The sequence below is a fragment of the Diabrotica undecimpunctata genome, chromosome 7 (genome assembly GCF_040954645.1).
Source record: "Diabrotica undecimpunctata isolate CICGRU chromosome 7, icDiaUnde3, whole genome shotgun sequence".
Classification (NCBI taxonomy): domain Eukaryota; kingdom Metazoa; phylum Arthropoda; class Insecta; order Coleoptera; family Chrysomelidae; genus Diabrotica; species Diabrotica undecimpunctata.
This window is the reverse complement of record NC_092809.1, coordinates 70,937,267-70,958,316: the sequence shown is the minus strand read 5'-3', so window position 1 is coordinate 70,958,316 and position 21,050 is coordinate 70,937,267. Positions and strand designations below refer to the sequence as shown.

The 21,050-nt window shown below is 33.5% G+C and overlaps 1 protein-coding gene across 6 annotated transcripts in view; it reads left to right on the top strand.

Moving 5' to 3' along the window:
* LOC140445476 (casein kinase I-like) overlaps positions 1 to 21,050 on the top strand; it is a 98,139-nt gene that overhangs the window by 64,149 nt on the left and 12,940 nt on the right. Inside the window, exons 5-6 of one of the 6 annotated variants that reach the window (XR_011951401.1) lie at positions 10,200 to 10,460; positions 17,385 to 17,435. Coding sequence is in view for 5 of the 6 variants with exons in the window: in XM_072537513.1 (XP_072393614.1) it covers positions 10,200 to 10,452; positions 17,385 to 17,503 (372 nt within the window). In the remaining variant the exon portion in view is untranslated. Of the gene's footprint in view, positions 1 to 10,199; positions 10,461 to 17,384; positions 17,578 to 21,050 lie in introns of those variants that run through there. The other 5 variants (XM_072537514.1, XM_072537513.1, XM_072537517.1 and 2 more) reach the window with 5 other exon arrangements.

The following is a 21,050-nucleotide window of genomic DNA, read 5'->3' as shown; positions in this document are numbered from 1 at the left end:
GTTTAGAAAAAACTACAATCACAAAAGGTTATTTTCTTTTAGTATAAACACGATTACATGAACAAGAATAATATGTAACTATGGCATCCCGCTTCTATAGCACACTAACTTTGCTATGTTTTTCAACCAAGTTGGGTATATGCATCTCGACAAACTACTGCTAAGTTCAATGAAGAATTTATTAAATGATATCGTTTATTATCATTACTTACAAAAGATTTTTTCAGATCGCATTGTTAAAAAAGTCTTCGAGGCGTTTTAAATATATCCAAATATTTTGGCGAAACGCAAAACCAGATCACTCATTTTACATACTCCAAAAGGAAGTCTCATTTCGATTTGTAATTAGGATCATCATTATCTTATTATTACAATCAGAATTATAGTTCGTTATAGTGTTCTCTTCGAATATACTCATATTAGTTCCTCTCACAGAGATGTATCATGGAACTATATCTTTTTCAATTTTTCCTTTCTTACTCTCAATCGTAAGGAACGTAACACTCAGCTATTCTTTATAGTGAGTGACTATTATTTCACGTTGAGCCTTACCGTCTCAAATCCTCCCTTAATTTGATATCAATTACTGCCACACAACATATTCCTTTCGTCTCAGTGTTATCCTTTTTTGTCGCTACGTTCACTCACTCAGTATTCTCATTTCTAAAATATGTAGTCTTTTAAATTTATTTGATTTATGTCACGTAGCATTCACTACCTATTTCTTTCGTTTTACTCTGTAATACCGATCTACGATATTGGAAATCATTACTTTTCACGATCGTTAGACTATCCGTACGAACGTTTTTGAAGCGGTAGGTTCATAATGTGCTCTGAATATATATTAAATAATAATGGGGACAGTCTACATCCCTGTTGCTCACATCTTTTTACCTTTATATCGTCTGTTAAATGATCCCCAACTCTAAATCCTTCCATCAGTTCGTCATGTTTTATTCTATCGAACGCTTTCAACACTGTTGAAAGAGAACTTGTATTCAAAAAGTGATTCTTGAGTACCCAATGCATCCCTGAAGCCGAATTGTGTATTTGTCATGAATGTATTCACACTTTTAAAGTGCTTTTATACATACAAAGACTTAAGTAAGTTACTGAATCGTGAGTCTAAGCTTAGAATCTACAAAACAGTAATTAGACTAGTGGTCACATATGGATGTGAAACGTGGACCCTCTCAACCACTGATGAAAAACAACTGAGAATATTTGAGCACAAAATACTAAGCAAGATATTTGGACCAACCCAATGCAGCGATGGTTCGTGGAGAGTTAAAATGAACCACGAGCTGGATGAACTAATACAGTGCGCAGATATTGTTAGATTTATAAAGTCACAAACACTAAACTGACTTGGTCACATAGAAAGAATGCCAGATAATCGAGCTGTAAAAGTAGTCCAGAGATGGAAGCCCCAAGGAAACAGAACAAGAGGAAAACCCCGTGAAAGATGGATAGACGACGCAGAGAGGGATCTTTAAACCATGAACATCAGGCAGTGGCGAATGAAAGTATCCGATAGGACAGAATGGAAGAACATTGTTAAGCAGGCCAAGACTTACAAAGGGTTGTAGCGCCTTTAGAAGAAGAAGAAGAGTAGTCTTCACACTTTTATATATTTTTTATGTATAATTTTTTAAAAAGTTTTCAGGAGATGGCTCATAATGCTTTATTCCATAGTCTTCACATTTTTTCGCATTGGGTTACTGTTATGAAAGTTTATCTAAGCCACTGTTGGGATATTTTTCCATTTTGGTATATATTGTTGAAGATCAAGGTACATATTTTTACTGTGCTAAAATTTTCAAAAATTCTGCGTAGAAGTCGTGTAACTCTACGGCTTTTCCCTCCTTAATGCTGTTTATAGCAGTTTCTATTTATGATATCATCATTTTTATTCTGTGTGCTAGTGACACTCCCATTGTCTTTAAATGTTGTTGTCAAATAGTTTATCCATGTTGTTTACGTTTCTTGAATATCAACTATTGGGATTTCCTTGTGCGTGTGTTAAGTGTCTCGACCTTTTTGATATATAAAGGCCTGCTGCTTCTTTGATGTGTTTAGGAAGGATGAACGAATCTGTTTATGTTCTAATATCTCGGTTTCTTCACACTGTTAAAAGTAAAATTAGTCAAAGGAACACACAGAAATATCAATATTTCTAATCGGTTTTCTAATATCTACTTGGCTATAAATTTGAAGAATAGACTAACTATCTTGTGAACTCTAAATAAGAGGGAAATTCGACCAGACAGCACTCTAGGACTAAGAGGGAGATTGTAATACAATTTCTTTATGCTATTTAATTTTTCTTCCTCAGCTTTTATATTCTAGGGTTCGCTGTTTACTCTTCGTCGCCAAGCATTTCTGTCCAACGGATCTTCTTCCCTAAACCTTTAGCTCTCAAGTTATGTGCCACACACTCTGTCTCTTTTTTTTTAGAGGCCACACTTTAGTGCCTTACACCAACGCATGTCTCTCCACACTCTTGTATATCTTTCCTTTCAGCCCTTCCCTGATTTTTCGATCACAAACTGTCCCGTTCATTTGTTTCCAAGTAAACCAACCAGCAGGTTTCCTGTGGACAATTTCTCGATCTAGTGTGCAATTTTCCGTTATGTAGGTCTCCTACTCGTCCTAGTTTGTCTTTAATCAATTCTATGTCCCCAACTATCCCTCTTCCTCCCAACCACATATACTGCGTTTTCGACCTGCTAACCTTGAGTCCTCTTCTTCGATAGTTTAATAGTAGACCAACTCTCCAATTTATCCTCCAACATTTCTTTGCTCTCCTCTACTAACAGGATATCATCAGCAAAGAGCATTGACTAAGGAGCCCCCTCCCTTACTGTCAGTACATCCATAACAAGATTAGAGAGGTATGGACTCGGTGAAGAGCCTTAATGCAAACCAACCGTCACTGGAAAACTTTCGGTCAATCCGATAGCAGTCCTTACTTTGGTGTACGCTTTCTCATACATATCCTTCACAAGCCTTTCGTACTTCTGTGGAACCCATTTCTCGATAATACATCTCCATAGCTCTTGTCTAGGGACTGTGTCTTTTCTGCCTTTTCTTCTCGCCGTATTTCTCTACTTTCTCAAAGCAAACAAGGTATCCATTATGTTCCTTGCTTTAGTAATGCTGCATAACCTTTTCATCCTCTTGGATGTTTCCAACTCTTCATACAGTTGTGCAGACATTCTTTCCTTAGCAGTAGCTACAGCGCCTTTTGCTTCCCGTTTTACTACCTTGTATATATCCTTATCTGCCTCTCTTTTAGACTTGTCATACCTCTTTCTAGCCTCTTTCTTTTCTCTAACCTTCTGTTGTATTTCATCGTTTCACCCACAAGTTTCTTTGTCGTTAGGAGGCCCTTTACCAGATGTTTTTCCTAGCACTTGTTCTCTCACTCGCGCCACAACTTTACTGTTGGCTTCCCACCAGTCATTCGGTGTTGATTAGCTACACACTCACCCTTTATCACTTTATAGTTAATGAAAGCAAAAATTTAGAAACGATTAGCTCCTCACTTACTTTCAAACCCGTTGAAAGGAAAATTGTCGTGTTCTTTTATATTCAATGAAAGTTTTCCCATTAAACCAAAATGGCGTCTTTCCGATTTTTCATATTATTTATGGAAATGGAGATATTACGGGTGGGAAGTTTTCTTATTGCCACCCTGTGTACGTCAACATATTTTATGTCAACATATTTAAATAGTTCAAAATTTCCTTTTAGTATTTGTTTGCATTTGTTGACCCAATAATTTATAATATTTGTGGTAATTGTCACTTATCGTATTAAAAAAAATGGAGATAAAATAACAATTTTTTTTATTTTTGCAAATATGCTATATATTCTGTGAAGCAACTGCACAAAAAAGTGAAAAACCTTGAGTGTTTAATACCATTTAACGTATACAACCTTATAAACAGAGGCATATTAAAATGACTCGATATTCAATTCTTATCAGGAAGGTGTGTAGTATTTTATAGGATATAAATAATTATTATAATGATAATAATAGCCTTGAGTGTATATGTATGTAGAAACCTGAATGTTCTTTTTATATTATTTATTTTTCCTGAATCGTGCGTAATTTTTATATTTTTGTGTCACTCTAATTTTTAAATAGATGTTTTTAATATTTTTTTTACGTTTATACACTTCTAAATATTCGAAAAATTCAGTTATCCATATATTTTTTAATTGACGTTCACAATATTATTTTTTTTTGTTTTTTCTAGTCCACTCAAATTTTTTAGGTGTAATTTGTTTGTTCATATTGAACAAAATGTTCATAGAAGGTAATTTTAATATAAATCCATATAACTCATTGTTCTTCTCTTGGTGCTACAACACGTTGTGAGTTTGGGCTACTTTCCTTCTCCATTGTTTGGTGTTCATGGCCTTTAGATCCTTCTCTACGTCATCCATCAATATTTTACGGTGTCTAACCTTGGTTCTTCTTCGTTGGGGTTTCCATCTTTGTATGATTTTTAGAGCGCAATAGCTTTCTAAATGTCAATGCAAGTTTAGCCTTTGTGATTTCACAAATCTTTGTTCGGAAACATTTCGTCGATCTCATGTTTCATTTTAATTTTCAACGTATCGACATTATAGTCGACTGTTCCAAATATCTTCCTTAATATTTGCCCTCAATCATTCTGTATTTCCATCAGTGTTTGGGAGATCATCAGACTACTGGCCTAATATATTTTTATCTGAGTCACGATTCAATACCTTGTTTTTCATTAAGACTTTGTATGTGTAGAAACACTAATGGATAGACCGTATCTTTGATTTAATGTATGTATTGACTGAAATTGTTGTGGAAATTTAATATTGATTCCATTTAGTGCAGCTGGAAAGAAATTCGTAGATGTGGTTTGCTTCCCTTGGCTTTTCGTGCCGATATCATTTTGTCATTTTGTGCACTCACATATATTTTGTTTATCCTCTGTTCAGATTAAGTTACGAGGCTTTTCGATTCAGCTTTTTTGACAGTAGTTTTTTGGTGTAACTTACTATGAGAATATCAAAAGCGCATATTCAAGCATCCGATAAAATCTAATTTATTGATGATTGATCTAAATTCCGATCCGAAGTGGAAATCAAAACATCAAAATAAACTTATTTTAAAGTAAAAGTGTGGCTTATTCTCAACAAAAATAGTAAATTGCATTAAGATGCTACAAGAAAATTGTAGAACGATTTTATTTTGTTTAGATTTTTATATTAATTAATGGGTTTTTCCTCCCTTTAGGGATTTCCTTAACTTGTTGCGATACAATCCATATAATAATGTCTAATATTCTCTTTTTATACTGATTATCTTAGTAATGTAATTTATGTAGTTTTTGGTATCGTAGTAGTGTTGATGTGCTGCTTGTTTTATTTTCCTCTTATATTTTCGTTTATAAACCTCTATTATTTGATCCTCTAGGGACACTGTGTTTAGTTTTTAGATTATGTAGTTAGTTTTTTTCTTGATTAGGAATATTTTGATTAGAAATTTGTTCAGCAGTAATTTGACATTGTTTCTTTTTGTCCTTTTCTTGTTAATATAGTCTCGAAATGTCTTTATATCGTTGGCTCTATGAACATGTTTTCATTTAGTTTCAATGTTAAGTTTAAAATGTCATTCTGAAAACTGTTTGTTATTAAAATCTCATTCTGTGGAAGAGGTTAAGTTTTCAGTCCGACATTTAATTTAGCTTAGGAATATGACAAGGTGTAGGATGCCATTTTTTATACAAGGAATGTAACTAGGCCAGTGCTAGACTCCAACCGACAGCTATTGTATTTTTCATCAAGGCTCATTTTATTAAGCTGAAATCATTTGCCCTCAAGATAGTTGCAACATTTGGAAACATGTCAAGGTGGTCATGTAGCAACAATTCCTTCGAAGTCTCAAATAACTTTTATTACTTATGCATATATACAAACCATTCTCAAGCTTCGTAAAACTAACCTAAACGACGCGATGCATCATTCTCAACGAAGATAATAGAAGTCGCAACGCAAGAAAATCGAATTTTAGGCGCGAGTTATTGCCCTTAATAAAATTTCGAATTGTTAAATCATCCTCCCAACATTCCCGACCTAAACCACAACGACTTTTTTACTTTTACGAAAATCAAGGACAAGGAGAATATAGTCATAATTTGCAGTCGTCGGAAGATGTAGTCCATGTCTTCAAAAACACAATTTTGAATATCAAACAAGCAAAATAACTGTTTCCAGTGTTGGTTCTATCAAATAAAAAAGTGCATTGTCTTCATGGAGAATATTTCGAAAAATAATAGTCTTCAGTGTTGGTTCTAGCAAATGAGAAAATGTATTAATCTTCATGGAGAACATTTCAAAAAACAATAGTCTTCTAAAAGCTATTAGCCATTTTTTCCAACGCTATTTATATGCAAAATAAGGCATCCTAATGTCTTTTAGCTTCTTGAGTATGATCTTTCTTATTGAGAAACTAAATATAAAAATGTAGGTTGCTTGATATGTCTTACGGAACGTACAAACTTTCCAAAACGCAATATTTATACTTTCCTCTTGTTATTCTGTGAGTCGTTCCCAGTTATAAATGTCAATATCTTTTACCTTCGGTTTAAATGTAACTCCGCGGTGTCGTTACTATATTTAAATGAACTACATCTAAAAGTCAATGCTGCATTTTTATTATCCTATTTTGTGTTATAGTAGCTGTTCGCAACAGCACATTCATTCGAGATCATAGGACAGAAGTTCAAGACATCACTACAAAATAAGTAAATTATTTTTTCTATAGAATAAATATAAATAAACCGAAATGTACCAAATTTAAAATTGTTTCTACGATTGATAAGTTATGTATTATATAACAAATATTTAAAACAACACATTCGCGTATTAAATTTTGAAAAAACCATTTACATATCAAATGTTTATAATTAGCGGGAGCCACATTCAGATATCCGCATTAAACGTATCTACTATTAAGACTGGTTGCGTAGTTTCAACTTTATAAAATAAGTTTATAACATTAGAGAATTCTTTTTTGACAAAAAACATTTGAGTTTTAGTATGATCTCTTGATTGCGTAACCTACTTATTCTAACGAGATTCTAATCTCTTATTATTTTTTTTTACATCATTAGTTACTTATCTCTGGAATTTGATCGTGAGACCTTTGTAACAAATCCTGTTCTTTCTTTAAGCACCATCAAGAAGACCTGTGCTCTTGATAAATTACAGTAAATTTCCTATGGAGGGTTTAAGAATTTCTCAGGCTCAATACTTGTTTTTTCGCTTCATATAACTAACCTTGCAGTACTCGACTAGTGTTTTGTTACACAAATGATCGCCGTGGGATGCAAATCTATCCTGTAAAAATTTGGTTTAAGGGGGAGATTCCCGTCTTATTACATTTTGTTTCAAGTTTCAACTTACATTTGAGTGATAAGCGCCGAATCATCTTGAAGTTCAAGGCGTCGCAAAGAAATCCCCAGAATATTCTCGAATGTATTTGTTTTAATCTAAAAAACGCTTGATTTTCTTGAAGTTATAAAATAAATTGAAAGAAGACTATTAAGTTTGTAAATATGTATCTAAATAAATTATCTTTATAAATAAATCTAACCGTGCGTTATTGATATGTTTAAAAAGAGTAGGTAGCACACCTTTAAAGTTAATTTTAAATTTAGAGTTTGTTGTGCATAGTTTGAACAGTGTATTCATTTTTGTTGGTATATTAGCCTATACGAGGATGTATTGAAAAATTGTTAGTCTACTATAGAATCAAACAACATTTGAAAGACGAAAGTGTTTTATTATTCAATAGAATCTGCTCTTAATTGGATATATTTATTACAACGAACTTAAATAACGAACTGTTTGGATCCCAACATGCATCAGCGCCATAATATTGCAAATATAAAATCACTTTGGAGAACTTTCCGCGTCTTCTTTCCAATTTTTTTTATGGATTGGTTAGTAAAATCGAAGAGTAATTTATTCTACTCTTATTCAAAAAATCAAATCATAATTATACTCCAGTCGTCAGAGACGAAAATGCCATTCAACCTCGAAAAATCATACGAACAAGCTGAATTTTGCCGAGAATATTAATTTTCGGACCCCAAAAAAGATGCTTCCGCCTAAAACCCCCTACGTAGGGCGGTAAAAACGCAAAAAATCGGCGTACCAAGAATCCATACACCGTAGAAAAATATGTTTTAAATAGAAAATGCAGCTGAGATCATTTTAAACAAAAATGTCTATTAGCCCTTTTTGTGTAGAATGAACCATTCTCTCACAAACAACGCTTGAAGAGACTTTCGATTTTGAATGTCAGTTACGCACGCGAAATTAATGTTCAATAAAATTTGTATCAGCTCGACGGTAAAAAATCGATATCTTTTGATTCAAGTGACCTATCGAAAAAAATAAAAACGGGTGTGGCAGTCCAGTGGGACTGCCGGTGGAAGTTATACTTCTATACACGCGTTCGTCGTTACAAATTTATATGGGAGTCAATCTGCACAATCATTACATAATGTAATGCTATAGATAAGAGAGAGCAGAAAGAGAAAAAGAATTAGGTATATGGTGCATCGTTTGCTGTATATAAACATTTGACCTGTAATAGAGTATAGTAAGTAAATGAAGGATTGAATCAATATTTTAATGAAAATATATATTTTTATTTTCATATATGTATAAAAGAAGTTGAATGCAAAAAAAAAACAATTTTACACATACTCTGCAGTAAAATTCATTGTTAATTTTGTTATTGATATAAAAATACAATACAATACACTGCCACATAATTCAATATTATAATGCAATATTCATAAGTATTTAAAAATGACAATATACATAACTTACGCATATGTTTAATTTACCATGATAATAATATTAATAAAAAAATATGTTTACAAAAGGAATATTTTTATTCTCGAGAGAGAAAGAGAGAGAAAATATATCTTCTGTCTCTCTCTTACCTATATCTTACATATGTAATGATTTTGCCGATTCACTCAATATATACAAATACACACAAATTTCCAACGTCGAACGCGCGTATAGAAGTATAACTTCAAAAATGTTTGTGAAAGATAAAAATAAAAACCAACAACTCGGATTATGTTGTAAATTTTTATTTTATTTTAAAATTTAGCATTTTTGCTCTATCTCTGCAAATACTTTAGCTTGGAACAAACTAGAGTAACGGTGCTATGTAAATAGGCTTTAATTTAGATCGATAAATCCGTTTTTTTTAATGTAGCCTTTGTATTTTATAGACTCAGAAAAGTCACTTATTTCTGAGTCCCTTTCTGGCCATCTCTTTTCCCCTTTTGTCTATGTGCCCATTTTCTTGCCACAAGTTAATGAGTTTGGTCGAATTGCAGTCAAATACTTACAAAACGCTTAGACAACCCTTTTCACTCTGTATCATCCTATGGACACGATGGTTTTACGCCTCGGGATTGGGAAGCGCCGTAGTCTGAACACAAACCTCACCTTATGGTAAGACTGTCTCGTGATTTACCGGTTGAGCATGATTTTGAGGTGTGTGAGTGTGTGTGTACCATGTTTAATCACCAAATCTACAGTAAATGACATAACTGCTGCCTCTATACCATGTTCTTAGTTGCACGGTTGTTTATTTGGTTTTACCTTATTCACAACTGTCCTATTGTCTTATATACCCATTGGATGTTCCCTATTAGCTGGTAGAACGCGTCGTGTCGGGTATGAGAACTTTTTAACTCCAGTCTGTACTGGCGAGCTCAAACTCAGTCTCAGACCGGTACGTCTCACACTAACACGAACATAGTTGCCCTTTGTTGTAAGTGGTAAGTTTCTGATGTTATACTTTGTCTAATGCTCTATTTACAGACCTACTCAGTATAGAGCTTCCCCCGCACGGTCCCAGACCGTCGGCATTTTTTCTCATTCAACCAAACACTTGAAACTCGACAGCCCAGTTTTTAACCATTAAAGATGAAGGAACCGTTTCTAATATTGTTAAATTCAGCTTTGTTTTGGTTTATGTTGTTAAGCTTTTTAAACGAAAATACTTATAGGTGAAACATTTCACCAGCTGGAATAGATTATTACGATTCATTTCCTACATGGTACCGTAGTTAATAATTTTTCCAAAGTTTTGATAACGAATTTTCTATTTCTAGGGCTTTCCCGCTGAATTTTCCATGTACCTGAACTATTGCCGTGGACTTCGTTTCGAAGAAAACCCCGATTACATGTATTTGCGGCAATTGTTCCGTATTCTATTCCGTACCCTGAACCACCAGTACGATTACACATTCGATTGGACTATGTTGAAACAAAACGCCGCATCTGGTACTGGCAGTTCTGTGGCAGGACAAGCTTCGACACAAGCCCATCAACAAGCTCAAGCGTCCGTCACAGGTCCACACTTAGGTAAGTAGGTAAGTGATCCCTTGTTTATCGGGTATTTATACAGGCTATTATATTAAAATTACTTTTGTGTACATATATATATATATATATATATATATATATATATATATATATATATATATATATATATATATATATATATATAATGCACCTAGTAGAATAAAATAATAAATTTCTTTTGTTTTTATTTTGATATTAACCTAAATAAAACAATTAATTGGGTTGACTTTTCCAACATAGTATTAAACTTGTTGCCTCGTATACAATGTAACCAAAATACACCGTATACTGAAATGACTGAAACTGTAAAGGTTTTAATTATATTACCGTTGTAAAATCGTATATAAATATGTTAACAGTGGTTTTATTCTTTGCAACAATAAATCGATGGTAAACTAGATTATTGTGGGCGAGTTATTTAATCAAACTTGAATTTTCAATTAAATTTGAATTTGAAATTAAAAGAATATTAATTACTATCATGATCATATTAAGACTAAAATATGAGGTGTAGCTATTAAATAACGAGACTGATTGCAAGAGTATATCTGCACTAAACACCTTCTTATAGGACCTTACTCATTTACTGAATGTTAACGACAATTCTGGCATTCTCGTTTATGTATTTCAAGAGAAGTTCTTTCTCCCGATGCCTCTTTTTCCTTCAATTTTATCCCCCATAGTCAATTTTAAAAATTGATACTTGGAATTCCTGAATATGTGACGTAGGTAGGCAGCTTTGTTTCACTTTATTATTTTAAGCTGTTCTCGGTAGGTATAAAGCTAGTTGGCGTCCGTAGTAGAATACTACACGTGCACCCTGGGTAATGATAAATGAACTAGCACAATAGGCAGCCAGACAAGCATCCGAATCTGCCATTTAAATATAGAAAGTATTAGTAGAAGTAAATGTGGGTACCTTCAAAACTTTCAAAAAGCAGACTGGGCGACTTTTACTGAGAGATTGGACAAATGTCTGAGATGGATAACCCTAACACGTGCAAACTACATGAGATTTGTTGGCGCGATTATCTCTACAGCGAAGAAAACTATACCCAGAGGATATCGTAAAGAGTATGTCCCAGGATGGGATGTAAAATGTGAATTGTATCAAGAATGCGACGAAAGCCAAGACCGAGAAATTGCGGATGAACTACTACACAGTTTGGATGCAGCCAGACGACAAAAATGGATGGAAACTGTGGAACAATTGGACTTTAGAAAAGCATGATCTTTACTTAGAAAATTTGGTAGTAGCAGACTCCCAACTAAAGACAAAGTACCAATAGCTCCCAACAGAGTGGCCTCCCACATTATAGCAACCTCAAGAGCATCTAGAGATCGTGACCACACCACCAAAGTAAAACAAGAACTAAAAATACTAAAGTCTGCATGCCCCCCTACATCTGAATACTCTGACGAGTTTACTCCAGAAGAAATTATTTCAGCAATATCAGAAATTAAGTCTGGAAAGGCACCCTGCTCCGAAAAAATCCATCCAGGACTTTTACTCCACTGTGGCAAATATGCTAGGAAATGGCTTGCTGATTTCTATACAGATATGTTAAAATCAGGAAAATCCCCCATTCGCTAAAAAGAGCCTCCATTATAGTCATATTAAAACCAGGAAATGCAAATGATCGGCCCCAAAACTACCGACCAATTGCACTGGATGAGCTGTGTCTATAAACTGTTGGAACGCTTAATCTATAACGGAATTAATAGAAACATATTTGAATTGATACCTGTTGAGCAAGCAGTGTTCAGACCTAACCGCAGCTGCACAGATCAGATCCTATCCCTAACAACACATATTGAAGCAGGTTTTCGAAGAAAGCAAAAAACATCCGTTGCTTTCATTGACCTATCAGCTGCATACAATATTGTCTGGAGACAAGGACTAATCTTCAAACTAATCCGTGCCATCTTGTGTCAAAAAGTAACTAAACTCATTGATAGCATGCTCACTGACAGATCTTTTCATAATCTTACCTCTTAAACAGCAGTGATTGATAAGTGATTAACGTGAAGGCTCGCAATAATTCTCGCTTCTGTAAATTCAGTATAGACGTAGCATTCGTTTACAATTATTATTTGATTATTATTTTTGTTTCGCTGAAAATGGTAAGTATGACAGTAGAGCAACGAATTTTTAAATCTGGCAGTAAATGTTCATAGCGAGTAGGTATTTTTTCATGAATTAAGTGTTTTAAAGTTGATTGAGGATTATTGAAGATTATTCACACCCTGCTCGCTCTTTCACGTCATAAACGGTTGGGATTATCGAAAAAATCAGTATCGATAATTTGATTCGATCTGACCGTCAGTTAAGTATTCGTGTGATTGCTGGATCTATAGGAATTGACACCGAATGCGTACAGCAAATTTTATGTAACAATTTAATTACCAAATATGCAAAAATTATGTGCACACTCGGCATTGTTGTCGAGAGGTGTCTGCCAATTACAGCATTCCAGTGTTGGACCTTCCGGTTTATTCGTCCAATCTTGCACCGTGTGACTTTTATCTGATTCATAAGGTGAAAGCTGCAACAACTTATACTAAAAAGAGCAAGTCCGTTGAAGCTGTGAAAGTGAAAACGACAGGGCCCTTAAAGAAGCTGACAAAAGATTTCCAGACTAACCACAATAAAAACAGCCAAAATCGAATACTTCGGTCACATCATGAGAAACGTCGAAATATATCGATTTCTGCAACTAATTTTGCATGGAAAAGAATAAGTAAAACGTGGCCCAGGAAGCCCAAGGACTTCCTGGCTGAAAAATCTACGTACGTGGGTTAACACAACAACCACAAATCTTTTCAGAGTAGCAGTGTGCAAAATACATATTACCATGGTGGTTGCCAACATCTCAAGCGGCGTTAGTCATGTTATTAATAGCTACCCTTATTTTTAAATAACAGTTTCTGTAATTTGGCTTAGAGAGGGGGCTTTTTACGATTGTATGCTGTGTTATGTTTAAAACTTTTGTACCCCGTTCACACTATGACATATTTCATATCATATTGGGAATCATCAGATATTGTTAGGTCGGCAAAACATATCGTAGTGTGGACATAAGTGCTGTGTGCAATCTACAATCAAGCACAGCTTACCTGTTTTCTCAGTTAATATGAGCCTCGTAAATCAAAAATGTGTATTTTCGAAAATAAATATCTGGGTAATTGTTTAAAAATAAGCCGCATTAGGAGTAGCATCGCTACTAATAGACAATCCACAAGAGTCTTTGAAATCGAAAAAGGAACCACGTTTGGTAAATGGCCAAATTTGATCATAACTTAAGCTTCCGAGACCGCTGAATCCGAACGTGAAGTTTCTCTGAAGCCGAACAGGAAGTTTATTTTTAGGTGGAATTGGTGGATCATTATCCAAAATGAGAAAATAAATTTAATGATTTTTCGCCTTCAACTCACTTTACTACTATATCCGTCAATTATTCCAATCAAAATGGTACCTGTCTGAAATATTTAAATTCTGCTAGGTATGAGAAATTTTTAATCATTTTGTTTCGTGCACGTTATTGTAGACAAATTTTTGAAAGGAAATGTTCCTAGTGACCAGTGATAATATAGCGAGTTGGAAAGTTGAAGAGTAATTAAATTTATTTTTTCACAGTTTTGTCTCTCCTTTTTTCCACCAATTTCAGTTAAAAATAAACTTCATTTGGATTCCGCGAATTCGGTTTGAACATTTAAACAAAAACAGTAAATATTCAGGGATTTGAAGAGTGTTATTTCATAGGGAACTATCCCTCGCATTAATTTAGTTTGTTGAAAAAGTTAAAAACCTGAACCTACTTCAACAACCAATGCTATAGTGATATATATCATTTTTTTTTATTTACGATGTCTATGAGGTTTTACGGTGAAATATGTCCAATACATCATCAAATGATTTGTACTGTACAAAACAGTTGGCTAGTTTTGGGCTGACCCAGATGTGGTTGCTCTTTCGAGTAAGGGCTCAATGTGTCTCTTTTGGATAAATCTATAATAATCGACACTAACTCGTTTAATTTTAATTTTATTTAACATTTTAAATGTAAATTAAAAGGTTTTAAAACCGTTTTGGAAGTGGCGTTTTGCAAATGCTTTAAGTGTCACTGATGATGGTCTAATATGTACAAAAATGTTTAGTCCTATCAACAAGAAAATTTTGTAACCCTTTTGGATATTTTTATAATTTTTTAAATTATACCAGTTACATTAAAAGTTTTACACTTCAATTTTTTTTAAACTATAGTATAGACATAGAGCCAACGCTGAGAATTTTCCGTTCATAAAATATTAAATTAATAAACGAAAATTTTAGTTTACCCTTGATTTATTTTTGCATTTTATTGTTGTCTTCTTTTTTTATAGTTTTTGTTGATAATATTTATAAAAGGAATTTTCAAATATTTTTATTAGGTTAATCTTCCAAGCCTCTACCCAAGAACGTGAAATAAAATTATAAGGGATCGATATCACTAACAAAACAAATCGTTAATTCTTTTTTACATCTACTACAATGAATACTGGATATTGCATTACATTTGCTCCGTTGTCATTTTAAAAAGTTTTTTGCTATTTTAAAAGTTTTTGAAATAGAATGCTACAAAACAGCTTAAATCAAATCAAAGTAGAACTAATAAAGAATTTTTCACCTGATCCTTAGTTTTCAATTAAGCGTAACCTTTTTATTTCCATCTTATATAATAACTTCCTTCCATCTTCATTGTGTCCTTGGGTTTCTTCTTTCGTGAACTTCCATTTAATATACCATTATACAGTAAGAGTCTTACTAAAGTCAACTCGTTTATTTTAAAGATAAAACAAAATCGCTCGGACATTCGATTATTAAACTTTTTCTAATATCTGATGGTATCAAAGTCTCAGTATTTCGATGAACCACCTTCAGGTGACAGCCACACACTTAATTTTTAAATAGCAAAGGGTGTCATGTGACACGACACTTCCTTTGTTGTAGGGTTGTAAAAATCTGATTTTAAAAATTTATTACACTAATAATGTATATATATATATATATATATATATATATATATATATATATATATATATATATATATATATATATATATATATATCTACTGGGTGCGACAGATAAACGACCAATTAGAAATCCCTATGAGGTCGGGCCTTAAATTAAATTCCTAAGAACCATTTTAACTCTTGTTTTATTGCCTCTTTCCTTTGTCAGTTTATTCTTGTTACCCAACAGCATTTTCAAAGGCATTTCATCTCTATGGCGGTTATCTTACTGCTTTTATTTATTATCAAATTATATGCTCTTTGTTTCTCACTGGTACCCCCACACCCTCCCAATTGTTCTTCCATCTTTTTAGTATTTTTTCAAAGTTTAAATAGTATGGGAGATGTGAATCATCCCTGTATCGTTGGAAGTTTCCTATGATTCTCATTATAATTTTAAAGAACACTTTTTTTTCTTTGTGTAGATTTGTTTTTGCCTCTATTGTTTTCACGTTTCCAATTTGTGCAGCAGCATCATCATCAATGAGCTAGATCCCTATGGTAGAGACATTAACCTTCCCAAATCTATTTCACCAGTCAGTCCTATTTATTGCCAGTCGTTTCCAGTTTGCTGTATTTTTCTAGCATGTTCGAATGTTTCTATGCCATTCTTCCATCAAGTTTGCTGTATTTTTCTAGCATGTTCGAATGTTTCTATGCCATTCTTCCATCAAGTTTTACTTTACCTCTCATGTCTTCTTTCCACTGGCTGTGACATAAGCATTCATCTAGGAGGACTGTTCGACTTTGATGTTCTGCCCATCTTAGTCTTCCTATTTTTATGAAAGATATCACATCTTCTCCTCCAAATACGGTTTTCACAAATACCACCAAATATTCCTCTCGAGATTCTTCATTCAGGAGGTTTTCATATGTCTTGGAGATGCTCCATGTTTCCGATCCATATCTCATTACTGGCTGTATAAGAGTTTTATATGCTGCTATTTTTGTTTTCAGACATTAGTTTCTAGTTCTAAGTTCCTTTTTTGTTATTTGGATTTCCTGTTTCTGATGAAAGCTTCTTTGTGTCTTTGTTCCTTTTCTTTTCCTATAAATAATGATCTTTGTTTCTTTAGGAGTGACATAGTTTTTATGCTACTATTATAGTCTAAGATCCCACTGCAAGATCACTATGTTCATAACGTAGCTAATCAAACTTACATTTTTACATACATTTAAGAATAGGAGAAGAACAGGTTGCCAATCAAAAAGTGTAATAGTAATTTATTTTTGAACAAAAATTTTATTTCATTCATCTATTTTTTAAACAAAATACGCTGCTCATGATGTATGCGCATTTTTAAAATCAAATTAAAGCTATTATTTAATGCAAGGCTGCCTGAGAAAAAAAAATGGTCGCAAATTAGGGTTATGGCGAGGTATCAAAGATAAAGTAAAATAGAGATAGCACGCAACGATACTGGGTTTACAAGTGATAATATGTATATTATTAACACTTTATATCGATGCATGCTTTAAAAACTCACACAACTGACACAAGCCTTGACAAACAAGTGGCGTTGCATGCTTACTTTCTTTTATTTTATCTTTGATAACTCGTGTTTTTAACAGTTGGTAACCCTAATTTGCGACCATTTTTCCAATGTATTTTTCTATTCTCAAATGTATGTAAAAGTGTGAGTTTGACTAACTACGTTATGAGCGTAGTGATCTTGCAGCGAGATCTCGTACTATTACTTATCAATACATATTCGATTCGAGTTGTTAAATGTTTATCAGTGCATATTTGTTGGTAAACGAATATATTGGTAATTGTACATATTCAATTTTATCATAAAATAAAGAGAAATGTAATGGAATATACAGTATTTCAAATGTTTAGTAAATAAGCGTCTCTCTCATATTTCCCCTCTTTTCAGCGAACCGAGATAAAAAAGACGATGAAAAGAACAAGCAGAATTCTGCTAAAGGTACAGCACAAAGTAAAACAATCCATGCTTCTTCCACTGATATTGTTAAAGTTTTTAAAGGTCATTGATTTAGTTTTTTGTATATTATTTTCCCCTTATTTTGTAAGAGTTTTTAATTTATATAAAAATTTTAGTAACACTGTATTTGCGTTTTGTTTAGCTTTAAAATTGCTAATAAATATTTCCATTTTTTCAACTTACCAACAAACAAATGTTTTATTTTTGGAAAAGGTGTCTTATTTTTATTTTAAAATGTTTCATAGTCATGATAGTTTGATTTGAGACAATGGCTACCAATTGTATGCTAAGTTGCAATAAGTTTGTCAGTTTTTCAGGTCTTTTGAAAACCTTGTTAGATTATTAAAAAGCCTGTTTCGGATGTTTGTGGTGTCGATGGACAATTGCCCTACAGTTACAGATAATATTTTCGGCCGGTTCCTCTGCATTTTCATAGAAACTGTCTGTTGGTGAATAATTCTGAGTGAGAACACCTATGATTAGTCTGAGTTCAGTTTTCTGAAGCCTCAATAGGCTCCTCCACTTAATTTCTTTTCGACACATGTGAAACTATATTAGATAAACCAATAATGTGCTAATTTGGTTGCCGAAAACGGACTGGAATGAGATTAGTTATAACAAGCTTTTTTGGTATTACGAAGTGACTCCAACAGACCTGTACAAGCTGTTACAGGATTTAGAAATGGGCAACATGAATAAATGGAAAATGTGCAATATGCCAATTGGGTGCGGTTTGACCGGTATATAATAGATGGCTTCCAGAAAAGAAAGAAAGATTTTCCCCTGCATTTTTGTATTACTTTTGTGACATGTGAAAAATCTTGGAACTTTGGGAGGACTTGTCAGCACTGATTTTGTAGCGAATTTAAAAAAAAAACTCTGAGGCCCAGGTGCCTCGGAGAACATTGCCGTCATGATATTCATGTTCAGTGATCCCAAAAACCCCCCGAGTAGTAATATTGAACTCATTTCCGTCAATTATTTCCAATTTACAAATTTATCATTTTTCATCCATTCGAAATGCACTGTTGGAAATGTATTTTCCTTGATCAGTAATGCAATTTTTATTTCCACATCAATATTTTTGTTCACACAATTTCTTGGCACATACGAATCAAATGCAAAAAGTTTCATTGAGATCCATCCTACTGCAAAAATTTGGTAGGTTTATTTGCTTCATTGCCTCACCTACAAATATAATCTCCTAACTGTCATCTTGATCGGTAAAGTTGAATGTCGAAGAGGCCCTGGGCAAAGACAATATTCATGGTTCAGAGACATATGAACATGGTGCGTCAAACCTGATGTCAGTACGATAGCAAGCAGAGCGGAAGAAGGATCTCTCTCTGTACAATCGACAAACAGCCTGAACCCCTTTATACAGCATGAACGCCTACGTGATGGCACCCAAAGCAGATAAATAAAGGGATGATTATTTTTAAATCAAAATTTAGAGTACATGCAGTATGAATACAGGATTATTGTTTATTAAAAGAAACTCTTGCATAGATGCTGCTAGATTCAAAAGTATCAGCATATGCAATTGCTTACAAACAATAGTGCACCTGACTAAGATTCTGACAAATCATTCGCTCATAAAATGTCTCATTTGCATGATAATTTATTTAGAATTGTCTATATCGATTTGTGCCTTTTTAGATCAGTAGAGCAGATTCCATGTATAAACCGTCAGATCCTTTCTACATTATATGTTCGAGATAATTATGGAACAAGGGTGTAAATAAAATAAATTTTTATTAAAATATTTTTTCTGGTCAAATTATACCTATTTGTTATGATTTTGTTAAGTAGACAAAAATAAGACACTAGATACCAAAGGTTTTTTTTAGTTTATTTTAGCTTCATCATTCATTCATTTGCTGTTGCTTTAATTTTTTTTTAAATAAACCAACAGGTTTAAATATGATTTTACTTGATCATATTTAAACTATCGATACAAAACATTTTAAAGGTTGGTTTCTGGATAATGTGGAACAAGGTATGATATAAACCATATGGTGGGAAAATCGATTTTGCGCTTTTCCCGATCGTCGTAAAATGTTGAGATATGTCACAATAATGAAGACTGCAGAAGACTAGGAGGAACTGTGAACGTTTTTAAGAAACTACAATAAGTAGAAAATTGTTTTGACATCATTTTGATCGGATAATTTACCGCACGTAGAAAATTTCTTTTCTGAGATGAATCCAAACTTCAAATAATATCACCAGATAGGCGACAACAGATTTGGGGAAGACCTCGTGAATATTATAAATGTACTATTCTGATGAAATAACATGCCTAAAGACACAGGTGTTACCTTCGGACACCTCTTCTGCCCTTTGGTGTGGATTGATATGGACAGCAGCACTATTAAGTTTAGGAGATATTGAGAGAGGTTTAGGGATAACCCAAAAAGATAATGCACCGACTCCAAAATTGTAGAAACTTTCAAACATGTTGTTAACAATTGGAATGCACTTAACTGTTGTTGAATGAATTTGCTTAATCTTTATATATTTAAAACAAAAAAATATATTTTCCCCCAAACGCCCTTTTTATAAGTATCTCGGTTCAGAACGTCTTTTGACATTGTCCGATGCGTAAATGCCATCTCTAATTATTAGCATTAAAAGTATTTCATCTGCATCTAAAAAAATTTCTAATTGTATTAATTTCAAACCGCTATTATTACCCCAATATTGAGCAAAAATAACCAAATAAAAATGACCATAAATGAATGTATTTATGGTCAATATTGATCTCAAAAATAAGGAAAAAACAAAATTCTTCCTATATTTAACATTGATATCTTTACGTGATATTGGCAAACGCAGGAACAACCTTTAATTCTGTATATCGGGTTTACATCAAAAGATATCCAGATTTAGCTCTCGTGGGACCCTTTCCGTGTTATCGAGCCCTATGGGACTTGATACGTCGGCGTATCTCCCAAAAATTTTCGTACGCATCTGGACGTCGAGAGTAGTACAGCTTTCTGCATGGTCTTATAGAGATGTTCATTTAGACCCAGTCGTTTGATGTTTTCTAGGAGGTTCTTCGGAATGACTCCAGTAGTAGAAAGAATAATAGGTATCGTCTGGGTACTTCATTCTCCATTGTCTCCTTATTTGTATTTCCAGATCTCTGTACTAGGCGATCTTTTCGCTATATTTAACTCACAGATTATTGTTGTTAGGTATCGCCACATCGATTAGTGTGGTTTGTCTCGTTAGTTTATTAACTAGATCTGGTCTATTATGTGCTACTCTTTGCTCTGTAAGCACAGTGCGGGTTCCATGTTTAGCTTGTGTTTGTCATTCTCAAGCATACTCTCAGGAACATATAGGCAATATGGGAGATTAGTAAAATTAGTAATCTTTTTTCTAATTGCTCACTTATATCCATAGGTCCTCGTCCTCCTAAATACCGCGGTAATGCCGTTCTTTCTACTGCACTTCGATGATAGTGTTTTTGTGCCTTTGTGAAGTGTGTTCATACTTTTCGCTGAAGAGTTTCTATATCCGTTTTAGTCCACTTAATAGTACCAAATGAATAGGTAAGCACGAAAATGTGTATGTTTAGTGCCTTAAACA